The 20837-nt window shown below is 31.8% G+C and overlaps 1 protein-coding gene across 34 annotated transcripts in view; it reads right to left on the reverse strand.

Annotated features, from left to right (window-relative positions):
• Nucleotides 1–2633: 2633 nt before the first annotated feature.
• The window catches only part of LOC107440890 (uncharacterized), a 60096-nt gene continuing 41892 nt past the window's right edge, over nucleotides 2634–20837 (reverse strand). For 30 of the 34 annotated variants that reach the window (XM_087161122.1, XM_087161121.1, XM_087161117.1 and 27 more), the window contains 5 exons: nucleotides 20413–20448; nucleotides 18141–18194; nucleotides 16814–16858; nucleotides 15438–15482; nucleotides 2634–2980 (listed from right to left, as the gene is read on the reverse strand). In XM_087161122.1, coding sequence (XP_087017248.1) covers nucleotides 2811–2980; nucleotides 15438–15482; nucleotides 16814–16858; nucleotides 18141–18194; nucleotides 20413–20448 — 350 coding nt within the window. In that variant the 3' untranslated portion in view covers nucleotides 2634–2810. The remainder of the gene's footprint in view (nucleotides 2981–15437; nucleotides 15483–16813; nucleotides 16859–18140; nucleotides 18195–20412; nucleotides 20449–20837) is intronic. The other 4 variants (XM_087161118.1, XM_087161113.1, XM_087161108.1 and 1 more) reach the window with 1 other exon arrangement.

The raw sequence follows: 20837 nt of genomic DNA on the forward strand, positions 1-20837 counted from the left end.
AATATTGGGTCTATTTGTACGACACGCAGCTTTTGAAGCCGCTCCGAATTTCTTCAATTTTTGAGAAATTTATCGTTTAACGGTTAATGATTGTTAAATGGTTGATTTTTCGATTGATTGAATTCAGAATTTTAACGTGAATCAATACTTTAGATAGTTTTTTCAGAAAATTAAACAACAATAAAAAAGTTAAAATTTTACAGTATAATGAAATACATTGCACGATTTTTGCAAATTCAGGGAATATTTTTACTAAATGTGGTTTGTTCGTTCTACTTTAAATGCACCTACTGAATTCTCAATTTTTAAATGTATATTTAATACGAATTTTCACTTTAATTAAACACCCTGCTCGCACCGACCTCAGTGGTGACAAAAAATATCCTAAGTGGTAGACGGAATATGGGTTAGAGTCTCCTTGTCGTCAGATTAACCATGAGAGTTTTTTCGTGGTTTTCCTCTTCATGTAACGCAAATGTGGGTTAGTTCCATCGAAAAAAGAGGAAAAACGAATTCAAATTTGTTCTAATAATTGATCCAGGAGTTCACTTCCGGATTGGACTCAAAATTACAAGAGTACGGATTCGAACACTGTTAGTCATAAGCTCAAAAATGGGTCGGCTGTTCATTGACCATGATGGAATAAAAATAAAATATACATAAGTATAAAATATGTATAAGTATATATATTGTATATACGCGTATTTTATATATTGTAATGTTAAGGCGATGGGATTATTAGTTCCGAATTCAGATTCCATTTTTTTAGACAGTTTTAATGCTTGTTCATGACCTTTTTAGTAAACAAAGATACCAATCTCATGACTAAAGTTACTATCTTCCAGAAATTAATTAATTTATAATAAATTAATAAATGAATAAATTAATTAATAAATTAGGAGTTGGAAAGCTTATAATTGGCTTCTCTATATAAATAAAAACCTCTATATAAATGAAACAAATTATTGTATGTAACCTTGTTTGTATTTTTTTATTATTTTTCTACATTCTATTCTCTATTAATGGATATGAGGAAATAACAAAAAGCGACATTTTTAAATTGTTCAACAACCATTTTTATTGGAGCATTTTTGGTAAAAAACACTACACGGAGAAAAAAATCAAGAAAAATTACCGTAATTGTATGATTAAGAAATGTTTGGAAAAAAAATCAGAATTCTGGCAATTAAATCAAAATTTTCGTAATTTAAAACATCGAATTGATAATTTTTCCGCTCGTTATAAAAACGGTTTGTCTTATAAAAATAAAATAGTAATAAATTTTACAATATGTTTACATTTTTATGCTTTTTTGTAATGGAGGTTTATTTAAATGGTTGTAAAAAGTTAGGTGAAGGTTTATTTATTTTCTTTATATATTTCTCAAGTATAAATGTGGGAAAATAGGCCTAAATGATACTTTTAAGTGTTTGTACCATTAAGGTTTCTAATCTTGATCAATCAAACTATGATGCCTGTTTCCAGCTTCCTTAGATGGGATTTATTTAATTATTATTGGGACCTCTGTTGCCAAGTGGTATTGTCCTTCCACCAAATGCTTTGAAACGTAGAGGTAGCGGGTTTAATATCGTAGAGCTGTCTTCCTCCTTTTTGTGAAATCTGCTCTTCAATATGAAATGTGACTAGTCACTCTTTGTATTAAGCAAACGAGCTGGCATATGTATCTAAACCAATTTATTTATTTATTGTTACTGGTACAAGTTCACTGTGGGATTCGAACTCACTACCTCCATTTTGCACTGCGTTTGGTGAAAAGGCGAGATTTCTGCCAGAGATGGCTCGATTAAAACGAATAAATCAAAAACTAAACATTACTATTCTGAGCATACATTTATATTTTTATTGTTACATATACATATGCAAGCTTGTTTGCTCATTACGAAGTTCGATTTATTACATCATCAACTTGAAGTAAGGATTGTACAAGATAGAGATTACAAAGATGGATCTATTGCAGCATAGATGTAGCAGGTTTGAATATCTTTAAGTTATCGATTTAGTTTAGCCTTGACCCGATATTTGTATATTTAAAAAACGCATTTTTATAGTTTTAAAGTATGGTAGATGTTAGCTTATATAGAAATGTAAGCAGCTAACCAATGAAAAATAAAGTTAACAAGCGTTTACTAAATTAAAAACGAAGTTATTAAACTAAAGAGTTTTACGTAATAGTAAATTACACTAACAGCTTTAAAATTACCGCATTTTATTACATTTACAATCATACACTATGATTATAAAACCATATTTCACTGAAATTTTTCCAAAAGTCATTACCAAAGCGTTACGGGTAAAAATTACCGTAGTCTTTGATGTTCCCATAGAGCCGAAAAACACGGTAATTTTTACCATATTCTGGTATTCTTTCATGTAGTTAATTAGATGTTTTTGAGTATTGAGCTATCTTCTAGTGCGAATTCAATGAAAGTGTAAGATACTGTTCTGGAAACAATAATAAGGAGCAGTTCGGTAGGGAAAAGTCACCTTCCGGTAAAGTGTGGCTTATCCCTATATAGTCCCAACCTTTCCTTTTATATGATTTGAAAGGAATCTTGAAATCTGCACACTTCATTTTCTTAAGCAAAGTTTTTTTTCTCAAGACAGTAGGCATGTTGTTTAAAAAATCAAATTGTATTGAATGAATTATTTTTTGTACATGTCTAAATAAAGATAAAATTTTTTTTAAAATTAAAAACTATACATGAAAGTTAAATTTTGAATTACAAATATATAAATTTAAATATTTCAGCAAACAGCAAACATCTATAGTTTTCTTTCTTATTTCCATTTCAACCCCTAAATAGTTTCAGGAGATCTGAAAAGCTCAAATCTTTTGTAGTTGGAGCTGCTGTTGTTGTTGGCGCTGACGTACTCCCTCGATTTCTTCTTCCCTGCCATGGATTCGGCTGAGTAGTTCCAGCGGTGTTTACAACTTTCCTTTTTTTGTTTTTACATGAATCTAAACATAAACACGATGTTAAGTAAATAATACCAAAAAATTCAAGCGGTAAGATATTACTTAATTAAAAATTTCATTCGTTACGAAAGTAAATAAATAGGAAATAACAGTCGACATGTTCCAAGCGCACAAAAAATGGACACCGTGGAACATTTACCACATTCTTTGTCAATGAGACTGGGGCTACATAGGATAAGCAAGACGGGCTTTAAAATGTAGGGTTAAGTAACACGATAGATATGTCCGTTACTAAGAATACGAGAAATTATCTATTGCTGCACACTGTTGGAACCTTGGACATTGTGACATTAGGTCACAGCCTAATTTATAAATATCTTTTTTTAATCAATAATACTAATTTTTTTAATTTTGTAATACATTCTTTTATTTCATCATCTTTCTTTAGCCCCTTAAGCGGTAGCGCAATTTGGACATTCTCCCCCTAAAATTCCTTACCAGCTCCTTAAAAGAGCCCCTTTCCTTCGAGAAGTTTCCACCCTTTTTTTTCTGAGAATTCCAGTGGTCGTCGGCACCTTTCATCTCCGCGTGTTTGTTGTGTTTCTCAACCGTAACTTTTAATGCATTATCAATTTTTCGTCTCAACTCGTGATTTTTAGGTAATTTAACTTTAACTTGCACAACATGCACTACAACTTCAATTTTAAGTCTTTGTATCTTATAAAAAGGATGAGCGCGAAAGAGGATAGAGCTTTCGATAATTTGATGTCATAAAAATTGCTGCCCTCCGCTTAACGGAGTTTTAACATTTTTTGCTCCCACCTCCCTAAGGTGGAGAAGCTTCTTTTTCGAGGGATGGCCTCTCTGCGCCATCTTCTTTTGATGTTGGGATTCGTTCGCTGGAAATAACTCACCGATAGCCATTCTGTCTTTTTCATGGTTTCTGATGAATTGCTTACTAAAGAAGTTCCCTTTTCCTGACAAATTGGATTAATGCTTCATAAAGAATTTTCCTAAAAAATCGGTTTTAAATGCTTACTAAGGAACCCTCCTGATAAAATCTCCAGTTTTTCTTAAAGGATGATCCGCTGACCAACTACCGTCAGGGATGGAAATCCCCCACAGTCCGTTTTCACTCCTGTTTCCAGTCATCACTAGTTCCGCCTCCTTAGCATGAGCCATTCCTAAAATGATGTAGTGCCTCAACACAATGATTTGTCAAGTTTGTTTTTCCTCCAATAAAACAATAGTGATTTTTGTTGCCAAAAAAGAACTGGACTGATTCCTTTTTCACTACCCAAAAAGTTTTTGTTTGTTTCAACCTAAACTCATCTCCGATCCAGGACTGGATATCTTTTTATGGATAAAAAAAAGGTACGTGCTTTAAATATACTTGGTATCTTCTAGAACTGTTTTTGAAGAAGAAGAATTGCTATTCTTCTGGGTTAGCCAAACTTCGTAAAATGTACAACTAACTATGTTTCACCCGGCCAGTATTAATTTTTTAGTTTTTTTATTTTTCTAAATGGTTATTCTTTTGCAACCTTTTTCATTCTTTCTATACCCAACCTTAACAGGGCATCTGGTGCCGTTCCGCTTTTCGGTTGGTGTATATAGTTTTTAACTATATTTATTTTGACCAGTAACGTGTATTATTTCAAATTAAAAATTTTTACTATGAGTAATGTAAGATATTATTATTCAATGTTTAATACATTTAATTTCTATAAATTTCTTTAAGTTTGGAGTAGGAAATGAATTGTTTATTTCAATAGTTTTTGATAGAATAGCCAAATAAACAATAATAAATTATGCAATGTAATCAAATTTTTTTTAATAGACTTTATATTTTGATTGGTTAATTAATATCTTGTTTTGGTTATTTACTAATTTGTTTCATACAATAACCAAATAGAAAATTTTTTAAGTTGAGTTGATAATAATTATTTGTCATAATTTCTGTAATTTAATATTACAATTGCTTTATAATAGTGATTAAAAATAACGATTTTGATTAGGATGATTAATATAAATATTTTTGATTAAATAATAAATAGTAATTAGATAAGATTTGGTAAATAATTTTTCATATAACAATTTAAAAATAAGATTCCTTTTATTCTATAAAATTGATGTTTACATATTTATTTAAAAAAAAAAAAAGTTTCTTTCACAGCAATTGGTTAAAATAATAATCATTACTTAATATTTGGTAAATTCTATGTGTACTAAAAATTTTGCTTATTATGCTTTTGAATCAGGTCATGTTTAATAATTTAATTGATTATTTTGTTGAAAGGTTATTGAATTGATTTTTAATATGTATTGCCAATGTCTTACTCTCCTATATTGCTAAATTATTAGTGTTCTAATATATTATACTACAATTGATTGGTTTTTGAAAATGTTTGGGTATTTATTTGCACTTTGAAATAATTAATGACAATATTTTTTTCTAATGGTTGATATTTCTTGTTTATGCAAGTATATCGTTTTTGATTAACAGTAATTTGTAGGGTTACCTAATTTTTTTTAATTGTGTTTTTCTTGATACTTAAATTTATTATATTACAATGTTGATATTATTCTCATGAGGTTATCAAAAGGTTACAATTAGTAATAATACCTGTGTAATTGATACTTTTATTATTTGATTGTTTTTCATTAGATGACCCCAATTCAAACCCGAAATAGAACGTATTCCAATCCAATAATTATGCCTGACAACGTAAATAACATAGAGGCCAATAGGCAAACCCCTAAATTCAATTTCAATAGTCCAGAATTTTCTGGAAATTCTCAGAATGTAGAGTGGTTCCTGAACCAAATTAAAGATCTAGTAAAATTAAATCAATTTGATAATTCGGCTGCTTTATACTTATTAAAATCAAAATTGTCTGGGGCTGCTCTCACTTTTTTTCAGAATTCACCTGAATGTAGGGTGGTCACAAAGTTCGAGGATGCATGTCAGCTGCTTCAAAATTTTTTCAAACAAGAAGATTCTTCCTCGGCTGACTTGGCAAAATTTCAGGCAATCAGCCTTTTGCCCTCTGAAACTATCAAAAATTTAGAATATAGGATAGATTCTCTTGCCCATAAGGCATATAACTTTATAAATGACCAAACTGCTTTGTCTCGGATAAAAGCCATGCAGTTCTTATCTGCAATCCCTTTGCACCTTAAGGAGACTATTCTCATTGAGGGAATACAAGATTACCGCGAGATGGTCAAAAGGGCCAATCATATTGTGACAATTCAACAATCATTCGCTGGATCGGCTACTCCTTTAGTCGCAGCTCATGCGGTGACTCAGTGTGCTTCTGCTGCACCTGATCAGCTCACCTTAATTTCAAAACAACTTGAAATGTTGACAACAAAAATTGAGACTATGCAGTCTAATTGTAATATATGTTCGAAACCCCACAGCACTAAATTATGTCCCCTTTTACTTCACCCTGTACAGAACCAGGATCGGGTTGGACATGAACAACCTCGCCCAACTCCAAACCTTAACTGTGCTTTCTGTAATAGGTCTGGGCATATCATGAGTGTGTGTCGAACGTATCTCAGACATTTAAGACAAAATTCATTCGGGCCATTGGCGATGCATTCTTTTCCGCCACAGTTCCCCATGGTTTCTCCCAGGTTCACTGCACCGCAGTATCCACCACCACCGATTCCTAGTCAAAATGAACAATTTAGACCGAGGGTTAATAATAATACTAATTATAGAGGTAACAATCCTTTAAACTCTCGCAGGAGGCAGTAGGGGATGGCCCTGTCTTCTCATCCACCAAACCATCCAAAATCTTTGATATAAATGAGTTTATGTCAAAATCGATGTATAATTCAAATGTTACTATTAGGGAGTTTTTGACTAACTGTAAATATAAAGAAAATATTGAACACATAAATATTGTTTCACATGAAATTAATCTTCCTACAATTGCTTCTAGCTTTAAAAATGTTAATGTAAATTTTCTACTCGATAGTGGGTCGTCAGTCTCATTATTGACATTAGATACTTTCAATGCAATTGGGGCTCATAATAAAGTAAAATTCTTATCAAGAAAAGTCCAAATAAGAACAGTTAATTCTCAGCTTCAATTTTCGGCGTGTGCTGAAATTTCCTTTAAAATCCATAATAATTTTTTTCGACATCAATTTTTTATTGCAGATATTAAGAGTGATACTTTTCAGGGAATTCTAGGTTTTGATTTTCTAAGAACACATAATGTTATTATTCAATTCCAAGACGAGTTGGTGCAATTTAGTAATTTTTGTATTCCTTTAAATAATTTTGATAAGTTAGCTTCTAATCATACAAATAATGAACAGATTGATGTAGTTTTAAAAAATAAACTCACAATTGAGCCAGGCGAGACTGCCATTGCCCATTTAAGAATTAATTCTTTTGCTAATCAAACAAATAAAGAAGTGTATTTCACACCTACTTATAATTCAAAAATTAATATTCATCCTTCTATTAATGTTGTTGACAATAATGTGTTTAATACAATAATCCAAAATAATTCTGATAACACTGTTCATTTAAATAAAGGCTTGAATATAGGTTATATTATTTGTAATTTTGTTGTCCAAAATAGTAATGATGGTAATAATGTAGATTTAAATGATTGTACTCATCTAGAACAGTGTAATTTAATTACTGCTTCTCAGGATATTTTAAATTTAAGAAAAGATGAACTAAAATCTACTGATTTTGATTTAGCACATTTAGACACTGATCAAAAATTAATTCTTCAGAACATTTTATTGGAAAATTTTGCTGCATTTTCTAAAACCATAAAAACTTTAGGATGTACTGATCGTGTGGTTCCCTCTTTAACATTGAAAAATGACAATGCAATAAAAACCTTACCATTTGAAATTCCATATGCTTTAAGGGATGACATTAAACAAGAATTAGATGAATTAGTGGAAGCGGGGATTATTCATAGGCATGTTAGCCATTGGGCTGCTCCACTAGTCTTAGTCAAAAAGAAAAACTCAGAAAATAGTCAGGGAAAACCTAAGTATCGTTTAGCTTTAGACTTAAGATTACTTAATGCAGTGGTAGAAAGCTCCACTTACCCTTTGCCTAAAATAAGCACTATAATTAATGAAATTTCTGCTTATAAATTTTTCACTAAGTGTGATATTCGAGAAGCCTATAGGCAGGTTATGCTTCCTGAACACCTACAGGACATACTAACTTTCACTACTCCTTTTGGATCCTTCGCTAATAGACGACTCGTTTTTGGCCTCAAAACGGCAGCGAGTACTTTCCAGGCTTTAGTAGACCTAATTATTGAGGAATTAAATACTGAGGGTATTAAAGGTATCCATGCTTATCAAGACGATTTCCTAATCGGAGCAAATTCCTTTGAAGAAATGACTAATAGAATATCAGCGTTACTCAAAATTTTAACTAAATACAACTTAACTTTAGCTCCTAATAAATGTTCTTTCTTTAAAGATTCTGTTGAATATCTCGGTTTTGTAATTTCCCATAAGTGTATAACCCCTACTTCATCCAATATAGCCAAAATTACTTCATTTGCTACCCCTCGTAATGCCAAACAGGTTAAGAAGTTTATAGGTGTGTGTGGCTTTTATCGCCATTTAATTCCAAATTTCGCCCAATTAATTGCTGTGTTGACTAAAGTTGCTACAAAGCAATCTAAATTTAAATGGAGTGACGAACAACAGCGGGCATTTGATGCATTACAGAATGCATTTTTTTCGAAACCTTTTGTTCAATTACCAGATTTCAGTAAACCGTTTTTCCTAAATACTGATGCGAGCAAATTAGGCATTTCAGCAGTTTTGATGCAGGAGCATGAAGGATCTCTTCGCCCTGTCTCTTTTTTTAGTAAGGCTTTGTCCAAATCTGAGAAAAACTATCCCGCCATCAAGTTGGAGCTTTATGCAATTTTTAAGGGTGTTACAGCATTTAAATCTTACCTCTATAATAGAAATTTTACAATTCTGAGTGATAGTAAACCCCTAAAACATTATCGCAAGGTTACATCACCTGCTGATATTATCACACGTTGGTTACTTGCTTTAAGTGAATATACTTTTGAGTTTGTACATATACCTGGTCATGAGAATGTGTTAGCCGACTGGTTTAGTCGTTCTCCTGATCCAAACTTTTGTCAACCTGCTTTAAATAGTAATGATTCTGAACTAATTTTACCTTTCACTGATATAAATGAAGACCATGTAATTCATGCTTTAACTAATAATGACTCCCCTCTTGAAATTTCTTTAGACACATTTAAATCTGAACAATATAAAGATCAAAATATTCAGGAAGTTATTTCTCTTTTAAACAATCCCACTTTAATTAATCAATCTAAGACTGAACATTTCTTTTTAAATGATGGTATATTAATGTACGCCACTGAGGTTTTTCCTCATAAACACAGAATTGTAGTTCCAAATTCATTAAAATCTAAAGTGTTAAATATCTGTCATGTTTCCCATTCTGGTATTCAAAAGACGTATGAGCTTGTGTCTAAAAGATATTTTTGGAAAAGTTGTTACAGTGATACCTGTAATTATGTTAAGTCTTGTGAATTATGTATTAAACATAAACAGTCTGCGAGCAAGCCTGCTCCTTTAAAATCAATGTGGCTACCTCAGAGGCCTGGACAATTTGTCTCAATGGACATTGTAGGACCCATTAAGAATTGTGGATATATTTTAACTTTCATAGATCATTTCTCTAGACATTTAATTTTAAACCAATTAGTCAATTTAACCACTGAGACTGTTTCTAAACATTTAATGAATTATATTACTCATTATGGTAGAATGTTATACCTATTAACAGATCTAGGCACTCAGTTTAAAGCTGAAGTTTTTGAATTAATCAATAAAAAGTTAGGCATAAAATTAGCCCATAGCAGTGCTGCTCATCCTCAAAGTAATGGAATGAGTGAACGCATTAATCAAGCTATTAAGTCTTCTGTTTTAACTTTACATGAGAAAGGTGTGTCATTTGCAACCAGCTTATTAATTCACCAAAATATATACAATGGTTCAATTCACTCATCAACCAAATTCACCCCTAACTTACTTCATTTTGGTCGTAATTTGGCTTTAATTTTTGATTGTTTTGAAACTAGTGTTGAACCAATACATTTGGATAAATCTCACTATTTATTGGAGACCTTAAATGAGCTCAATATTGCATATGAAAATGCTTACCATAATTCTGAACGAGCACAAGTCAAACAAAATTCGAGACAAGGTGCGAAAGCAAAATTAAGATCACTAAATATTGGTGATATTGTCTACTTAAAACATACTAATGTGTTTAAACCTAAATTTGATGGTCCGTTTACTATTTTGTCAAAATTTAATGATGTGGATTATGTAATCCAACTGTTGGACAATACAAGGGCACCTAAACTAACTGTTCATATAGACCGTTTACGTCTATCTCCTCATAGGAGGCAAAATTTGCTTTTTCATCCCTCTTTGGATACCTCCCCTAGTGTAATTGATAGTGATATGACTCTCCCTAAGGCTTGTCCTTACAATTTAAGAAGTAAATAATTTTTTTCTAAATAAATTTGTTTGAATGTAACATTGATATGTGTGATGGGTGTTATTTGGGTATCGGTGTATATGATGCTGGCCGTCATATCCGCGGAACATCGGGATCCTGTAGTACTTGTCAGGCAATACCAGTGATTTTTTTGGTTAAATTTTTTTGATATACAGTTCTTGTAACTAATTTTGTCAATAGTTCTAACATTTTTTTTAATTGAATGAGGTATTCAAATTGTGATATGGTTTGTATGGTTGATGATGGGCAGTGTCCTCCTTTTTGCGACTCTACAAACTTATAAGTATGGGTTCGTGTTTGTGGTTGTTCATGTCTAACTGATTGCAATTTTTTTTAACAAATATTTCATGTTAATATTTGTATTTTTTTAAATTACGTAAACACATAATTGTAATTAATTAATGACGTCTGATTTTCGAATGCCAATTTGTTTTGTTTTTCGACCCTGTAGTTCTGTACAGTATATTTTTTTTTTCTTTTCTAGTATGTCATAAGTCACTATTATTACATACAAATTTTTTTTGGATTTTTGCAGAGTGTGAATTCTCTTTGCATTAGTAATGTATACAAGTACACCTCATTGTACATCTCAAGGTGTCACAACGGTTGTTAGGATTTTTTGTTGTTTTGTGTTATGTTGTTTTATACAAAATTGTTGATGCTGAGTTTGTTAATTGTATATTGTTCAGCAATTTTTGTTAGGTAATGCTTTTTGTAAGCAATGTGTCAAGGCCTTGTTTTGTTTTGTGTTTGTTTTGTTTTTAGCAGTTTTTTTGGTCAAAGTTCTGTGAGTCAATTTGTTGTTTTTTAAGTGTTAAAATTCCTTGCAGTTTTTGTTAAGTTTAATGTTTTGCCTAGGCTTTTCCTGTTACAACTAGTAAATTTAATTGCAATTTTTTTAAATTTTTTTCAAGTCTAAAATTAATAATGTTAATGCACTTATTGCTCTCACTAATGACTTTGATTTGTTTCAGGTATACAGTTTGATGTGTACTAATTTTTTTGTCGTTTTAACTCGGATTACTACTTATCAATCTTGTTTGATTGGTTTCAATTTTTTTTCTCAAAATTCACTTAATGGATTGATGTACAAAATGTTGTACAAAGTTTTTTTCGTTTAAGCTCGGAGTATTGTCAGTCTACAATGGTAGCCTGATTTTTTTCGTTTGTTTGCAATTTCTCAATTTTTTTGTTCATACTAATTTCCAGCAAACAAATCAATTTCTTTTCAATTCCTTCTTACAAGGAATAAGTTGAGTTAATGTCCTTTACCTCAAAACATTTGCTTTTCCACTATTAATAAGTGAGATTTTCTTTTTGAATAATCAATTATCCATTTTACCTCCTTAATGTTATTTTCTTTGGAGAAGATTTTCTCAGTCTACTTCATGTAGCCTGAATTTTTATACGGGTGTTATTGCACTTATAGGCATTCACATGCATCAAGGCATATGTTGTTTAAGTTTAATTTATAGTACATGTGTTGACGATTCTGTGTCAAAATGTTTGTTTTCATTTAGCAAACAATTAAGATTGTTTTGTGTTTTTTTTTTGTCCATTTATCAAACAATTAACATTGTTTGCCTTTTCACTAATCAAGATGCAGCCATGTAAAGCTGCTTATATGTATGTGTTGTTATGTGTTACTAATTCTTTGTATGTCTTATGTTTGAGGCACAGCTTTTCTCATTTCAGACTCTTACTATCAAAAGTTTTGATATAGATTGTTATGTAAACATCTGACTATTTGTAAGTGGAGTAGTGGTGAACTGGAGTTGCAGGCTGTTAGAACTTAATTTCATTTATAAATTTTTTTGGATTTAATATTTTTTTGGCAAAAAAAAAAAAAAAAAAAAAAAAAATTTTTCTTCACAAATTTTTTTTCTGCAGTGGGGGGTATAATGTGACATTAGGTCACAGCCTAATTTATAAATATCTTTTTTTAATCAATAATACTAATTTTTTTAATTTTGTAATACATTCTTTTATTTCATCATCTTTCTTTAGCCCCTTAAGCGGTAGCGCAATTTGGACATTCTCCCCCTAAAATTCCTTACCAGCTCCTTAAAAGAGCCCCTTTCCTTCGAGAAGTTTCCACCCTTTTTTTTCTGAGAATTCCAGTGGTCGTCGGCACCTTTCATCTCCGCGTGTTTGTTGTGTTTCTCAACCGTAACTTTTAATGCATTATCAATTTTTCGTCTCAACTCGTGATTTTTAGGTAATTTAACTTTAACTTGCACAACATGCACTACAACTTCAATTTTAAGTCTTTGTATCTTATAAAAAGGATGAGCGCGAAAGAGGATAGAGCTTTCGATAATTTGATGTCATAAAAATTGCTGCCCTCCGCTTAACGGAGTTTTAACATTTTTTGCTCCCACCTCCCTAAGGTGGAGAAGCTTCTTTTTCGAGGGATGGCCTCTCTGCGCCATCTTCTTTTGATGTTGGGATTCGTTCGCTGGAAATAACTCACCGATAGCCATCCTGTCTTTTTCATGGTTTCTGATGAATTGCTTACTAAAGAAGTTCCCTTTTCCTGACAAATTGGATTAATGCTTCATAAAGAATTTTCCTAAAAAATCGGTTTTAAATGCTTACTAAGGAACCCTCCTGATAAAATCTCCAGTTTTTCTTAAAGGATGATCCGCTGACCAACTACCGTCAGGGATGGAAATCCCCCACAGTCCGTTTTCACTCCTGTTTCCAGTCATCACTAGTTCCGCCTCCTTAGCATGAGCCATTCCTAAAATGATGTAGTGCCTCAACACAATGATTTGTCAAGTTTGTTTTTCCTCCAATAAAACAATAGTGATTTTTGTTGCCAAAAAAGAACTGGACTGATTCCTTTTTCACTACCCAAAAAGTTTTTGTTTGTTTCAACCTAAACTCATCTCCGATCCAGGACTGGATATCTTTTTATGGATAAAAAAAAGGTACGTGCTTTAAATATACTTGGTATCTTCTAGAACTGTTTTTGAAGAAGAAGAATTGCTATTCTTCTGGGTTAGCCAAACTTCGTAAAATGTACAACTAACTATGTTTCACCCGGCCAGTATTAATTTTTTAGTTTTTTTATTTTTCTAAATGGTTATTCTTTTGCAACCTTTTTCATTCTTTCTATACCCAACCTTAACAGGGCAGACATAAATTGAATTTCGACAATGCAACCACAGTCACCTCAGCTTATCTTGATGCCCTGGAAGCTTGTTTTATTTATATGAGTGCTAATTCTTTTGTTAACGGCATTAGTTCCATAGCGGGTGGATTTATAATCTATCTCTCCATTTATATATATTTATATATCTCCCTCTCTCCATAATTTACCCTGATTCACTCCTCTGACGGCCGCTGTGGTTTTTCCTGTTCTGTTTTTCATCCTTTTTTCCCTCTCGGCTATTGTGATTTTTCTACTTTTGCTTCCTACCTTCATTTTTAAATTTTTCGTTGGCAACTTTTCATTTAAAATTTCAAATTACTTTTGCTTCTTCTCATTCACGTCTTGAAAATGGGTACCTGTTTTTTGGAGCTTGGAGCATGTCAACTGTTTTTTTTTCTATTTATATATATCTTTGAAGGAAAGAAGTTTTTAATCAATTAATAAACATGATGCTTTTAAAAACCATACGTATATAAGCATGGTATACTGTGAAAAACTTGGATTGCGTTGAACTGTAATATTGTTCAAATAAGCAGCTACTTTGGCACAGTCGGTAAAGACGTCGTTCACGCCACTGGTTGCAGAGCTGGGAGTAGGGAGTTTGATTCTGCAACAGACAAAACAAGCGACGTGTGCACGCAGCAAGTTTCAAGTTAAAACTGTCGTGGCTGAAAGTCATAGCGTAATTTGTGATGTGTAAGTTTGGATCGAGAGCTGTACCAGTTCAGACTAGCACTTCCTGTAACAGAGAAGGCCTACTCAAGGGCCAATTTAATAGTCCGACGTAACAAACATAAACTGAGCACTGGGGAAAAATTAAGAACGATGTCACCACGTTCGGGCTACCAAACTGCGCAATGGGAGGGATATAAGCAAGATGTCACAATGTTCGGGACACTAAAGGATCAGATTTTTTATTTATGATAACCCTTGTGGCGGCTTTCTCTATTCTAGGGGGTGTTATTCACGCGCTGTCCACGTCTTCTGAACAGCGTCAAAATTACGTGCCACTTCTACCATAATCGTTAAAATTTAGAGTTTTAAAAATAGGTCAAGGTATTTGGCAATGGTTGGGTGATGTGTGATACTTTAGAATGGTGTTTAGTTGAAATAAAAATACATAATATAGTAATGAAGTGTATAGTAATAATACAGTAATAAGATATATAATAAAATGTAAAATATAAACAGTAAATAAAATGAACGAATTTTTATAAATTTAAGTTCTTGCTTTTTGAATGATTATTGTGAATTCTTTTTTTTTTTTAAATTTATGAGTGCTATTGATTGTTGTTATACGCGATCCCTCTATCAAACTGATTAGTTACTCGAAAAAGTATATAAAATTGCTTATAAGTGTCCCGAAAAAACATAAACACTATAAAATGAGTAAATTTTCCAGGCCTACTTGTATTTTATTCTATAAGCACATGCAGGGTAGTCCATAGCCACCATTCATTATAAATAGTCTCAGAATTTTTATTAAAAAAGATAAATATTTTCCCATTAAGAGAATTTTCAATTAAGTGAGAAAAAGGTTTTCGAAATATAACGAATTATTAGCGAAATTAATCAGAGTAAAATAGGGGCTAAAATAATAACAACACCCAGTTAGTTTTAATGAATTAAAACTATTCAGTATCTTTCGCTTTATATTTAGTTAAGCATTAAAAAAATCCAGTTAGACGATTTAAAAATTTCATTGAATGTTTAGTATTTTTAATTTCTTAAATGTAAGGAGAACAGATATTTATATTTACCATTATTATTACTTGCCGCTGCTGATGAGGATGCAGCAGAGCCACCTGTTAGACAAAAAGTCGATTAGAAATTCATTGAGAAGATCAACGTCAGTAACAATGACAAAGAAGTTCAATGTCAGTAACAATGATAAAGAAGTTCAATGCTGTTCAATAACACGCATAAAATGTTCAATTATTCAGGTTAAAGAGTTGTTATGTTTACATAGATACATATCTAGTTAGATATATACACCGAAGAGTCATTACATTATGACCATCCTGCTAATGACATGTAGGACCACCTTTAGCCCTCAAAACTGCTAGCCCCCGCCTTGGCATTGATTCCACAAGGTGCTGATAGGTAGTCTGAGGTATCTGGTACCAAGTGCTCACCAACTGGTCCTGCAATTCCCTCACATTCTGAGGGGGTAGCGTGGTAGCACGAATTTGGTTTTCCAAGTAGGACCACAAATGCTCTAATGGATTAAGGTCAGGTGAATTTGGGGGCCAAGAAATGACTTGAAAGTCACTGGAATGTTCCTCGAACCGATCCATGACGATTCAATCCTTATGACATGGTGCATTATCCTGTTGGTAAACACCATCCCCCGCAGGAAAAACTGTTGCCATGAATGGGTGAACCTGGTCTGCAACTATGTTCAAGTAACTTGCAGACGTCAGGGATTGTTTTATGAGGATTATGGGTCTTAATGTGCCCCAGTAAAACATTGTTCCTGGGCGAGAAACCATGAAAACCTGGGCGAGCCCACTGTTATAGATGGAGGGTGGTCACAATGTAATGGCTCTTCGGTGTATATATATCTAGTATATAACATTTCCGAATCCCTGTCAAGCATTATTGAATGTAAAGCATATTTTGAAAGTAGATGATTTAAACAATAATTCTTTTAATATTTCTATTCAATCACGTTTTAATGCATTAAAACTGATTAAAACATATTTTCTTAATAGTAATTTACATCCAATTACTATTAAATTACGAAGAGGATAAGCGTAAGTTCTTTTTCAATTAATATGAGAACTAAATTGAAAGTAAATGATACGTATTAGCTTTAAAGAATTGTCTACATTTCGAGCGATTTTATTCCGCTTACATTTAATCATTTGAAAATTTAACCACAAAATAATATTCTAATATGCTAAATAAATACAAACTGGAAAGCATATTGCCGAAATTGTGAGCTATAAAGATTAACTATAAGATTAAACATTGGTTAAGACTATAATCCAGATTATTTTTTAATATTTAAAATTTATAAATATTTTACTAAGTAAAAATTTGTCATGAATATCTATAAATAATTAAAATAATTTTGCATTTTGGACCAGCCGGAAGCAATTTTTGGGGTTTTCACCTATGCTTAAATGCTTACCATTTCCATCACTTGCCGCTGCCGATGATGCTGCAGCTGAATCACCTATAAAATTAAAATTCCATTTAATAAAACATGTCTTTAAAGATTTTTTTTATATGTCTAACAAGCATCAGGGTACAGAAAACTGATATTTAAACTCAACGTATTCTACCAAACACAGGGTTCATGTAGAGTTGGAGATGAATAAAACAGTCCTTTACACCAAAAATTTATTAGCAGAATCTTCCAGAAAATACTCGTAAATTAGAGCTCTAATGCAGTCATAAGCAGACTAATACTCCCTCTACTCTGCTCTGCGAGGCATACTCCTATTTATATAGACCTGACTACGGGACCCTGGAACTTTTGACGTGATTCTAGACAATTCCCGTATATTATTCTTATCCCTTCGAAACTCGAATTTTCCGGAATTATAATTTTGTCACCAAAATAGTCGCCAAGTCACTAAAATTATCGCCAATTCGGCAAAAATGTCACCAAACCGAGGTGTACTATCCAAAATGAAGGTCGCTGGTTTTTATAAACAAATAAAAAATTTATTATTAAGAAACAATTACAAAAATCCAAAATGAAACATTGAACACGCGAGAGGTTCGAATGCTTCGAACGACAAACTACAACTACATTTTACAATTTCTTTTCAACTAGAAGGCGTTGCTCGCTACAATAGAAGAAGCTCAAAAGAAATGCATTAGGTGTTTTTTCCCTCTATACTACGTTAGAATAACGCTACTTTCTTGCGAATTTTCTAATTAAACTGCTTATTTAGAGTCCGTCTGAAATATTTAGCCCCATAACAAAAGAATACCCACAAATTTATACACACATTTACAAATACATAGCAGTATTATTCTAATATACCAAATAATTAGAAAACTGGAAACCATATTGAAAGAATTTGAGAGCAACTGTAACAACTATAATTGGTAAAAACTACACTATAAGCAACTTTTTTTAAAAATTGAAACTTATAAACGTTTTATGAGGTTAAATTTGTCACTAATACCTAAGAAATAATTAAAATAGATATTTATTTTTTTAAGTTTGCGGACCGGATGCTAATTTACAATTCAATGGCCTTTAACGACTCTCTCTCGTTTTGAAGATTTTTTTCTTCGCTGTAGTTGGCCATAATTATAATTCCAGCTTTTATAACTTTTAAAATTTGTTTCCTGAACGAAAATAAAAGTAAAAAATTATGTTTTCTTTATTTTAAGAAAGGCTAAACAGGAGAGCTGGTCGTTAAAAGCAGCTGGACTGGAAATTTGCGAGCCAGATAGCTGCAGGCAATTTTGGTGGTTTTCACCTATACCTAAATACTTACCATTTTTACCATTTCCATTACTTGCCGCTGCCGATGATGATGCAGCTGAACCGCCTATGAAATAAAAATCCCATTAACTAAACGTAATTATCCCTCATCGGTTAATCCCTCGGTTAATCGGTTAATCGGTTAATCCATCGGTTAAATCCCTCATCGGTTGTTTATAGTCTTTATCATAAATTTGATGGTGCAGAAAACTATACAGGGGGATACTATGATCAGGGGAGGAGTGGTTAAATATAATAAAACATGTACTTTTTAGTATAGGAATGTATCGTATTTATATACTAAAGCAAAAATGACACGAGAGAATAATGTGTTTATTTACAAAATCAACGCCAAGTGCTTATTTGCATCAATTAAGTATTTACATTAAATACTCACAATAGTGACCATTCCATTCCATACGAACTATAAGAGATTGGCTGGAAAAACAACTGATAGAGGGCGGCTATTAGAGTTACTTGGGTGCTACTTTAGTGATGGTCACATCCGATGGTCACCTTTTTCGTCAGATTTATCTAGCAAGGATTTTGCAAGGAGCATCTGAAAGAGTCGTGGTGGCTCTGGCGATAGAGCATTCTCCTCCCAATGAAGAGACCCAGGTTAAAATCCCAGCAGAGACAAGTTGATGCGAATTCTGGTTGACGTAATATATCCTCAGTAATAGGCAAGGCATGGGTTAGAATCCCCTTTGCCGTCGGGTTAACCGTGGGAGATTTTAGTAGTTTTCCTCTTCATGTAACGGAAATGTGGTTATTTACACCAAAAAGTCCTCTACTAAAGCCAGTTTGTCCCGATGCTTTATCCAGGAGTTTCCTAGTCTTCTGGGTTGGGTTCAAAATTACAAGGCTACGGAGTTGAACATTGATAGTTGCACACTCAGAATTGAAGTCGACAGTTTAACGCCGGTTGTAAAATAAAATAAAATAACGAAGAGCATCTGTAGGGCATCATTTACAAGACTCCAATAGACTCTGGACTTCATTGCACGACTATCCATTGTGGCTGCAAACTTGTTGAAATTGACTATCATTGTTTAACGTGTTTTCCAATTCCTTTCATGATGTTACTAGGCATGTATTACTATTGGTTATCGCAATTGTAGACATTTATTGTGAATAATATATTGGTTCGAAGAAGCACTTTAAGTTGATTTCGTAAAAAAAACACATTATTTCTCTCTTGTCAGTTCTTGTGTTTGCTTGAATACGTCACTTTAGATACTACGTTCATATAACAAAATGCATGTTTTAGTATACTTAATCACCCATCTAAATTCGTCTCATGATCTATGATGACAGAATCACGCTGTTTATTCACATTTCCATAGAATTGAGTTAAAATATTTTTTGAAATTTTTAAATTTAATTTCAAATTTTGTTCAAGCAGTAAATGTCTATACCGAAAAAAATTGTGACATAAAACTTTGACTAAGTCTCTTTTTTTTGCAATATATTTTTTTTCTTCTTAAAGATAAAAATTTTTGGAAGGACGATTTTATGTATTCAAACTTTTTGAAATCTAAGTTTTAATTTAAAATTCTTGTTTAAAAAATAAAATCTGCGACTCTTTTTGAGAAGATAAAGTTCAGATAATACAAATATTGAAACTTAATTTAGTTATGCTTTTCATAGAAAACGTGAATGATTAATATTAGTGCTAAATAAATAACATGTAACATGCATAAAATTAGGGCTAAAGTAACATTAGGGTAATAGTAACATGTAAAAAATTAGGGCTAAAACACAAAATAGTTTAGCATTAGAAATTAACTTTAAAGCTATTTGATAGTGCAATTTTACCGTTATTAGTAATAATTTTCTAAAATTATTATTCAGTTCTAAATAGAAAGTTAAATACAAAATGGAGGAATTTAAATTATAATATATAAAAATAAATTTCAAATTACAAGGAAAACTCTAGGGTACTTTAAAGTTATTATAAAATAACTTATCCTTTTATGATATTAAATTTAAATTGTATCTTATAATCTTAATTTGAAATTATGATTGTTATTCCAACAATTTTAGTTTTAACTTTAATTAACTTCTGTCTATATTACTTCACTCTTATTGTAATTTCTATCTGTATTAATTTGAATATTAGTTTCAAGTTATGTTCTTTTGAATTTTAATTGTAAATAATATTAATTTAATTCATAATTCCAAAATAAATTCATTTGAATGCTAATTTGAAATTAATTATAATAATTAGATGATATAAAAATTATAACATGAACTAAGAGAAGTATTTAAGAAAAAATATTTACCATTTCCATCAGATGCTGCTGATGAAGCTGCAGCAGCTGAAAGTACAGAAAAATATGAACAAAGATAATAATCTCATAAAGTATTTTGAACAAGAGTATTTTGAAAGTGGTCAACCTTAAAACTTTACAAGACAATTATTTCCTGATTCTCTAAATGAAAAGTTTCGAAAGCTAAATCAAAAGCGGGTTTTTGAAAAAAGCGTATGCATGATTTTTTATTTAATTTAAAGCATTGGGTACATGCTTTATAAAAGTGTTTTTAAAGATTATTCCCCTCTCTCTACATTTTCCTATTATCAGGATTAGCACAAATGATAGTACAATAGAATTGTGTTAAACTATTATTTTCAAATTTTGCACAAGCAATAAACGTTTATACGAAAAAAAAAAAAACTCGTCCTCCCTTTTTGCAGAATATTTTTAAA

This window comes from Parasteatoda tepidariorum, chromosome 4 (genome assembly GCF_982258835.1).
Source record: "Parasteatoda tepidariorum strain Cologne lab strain chromosome 4, Ptep-v5.0, whole genome shotgun sequence".
NCBI lineage: Eukaryota > Metazoa > Arthropoda > Arachnida > Araneae > Theridiidae > Parasteatoda > Parasteatoda tepidariorum.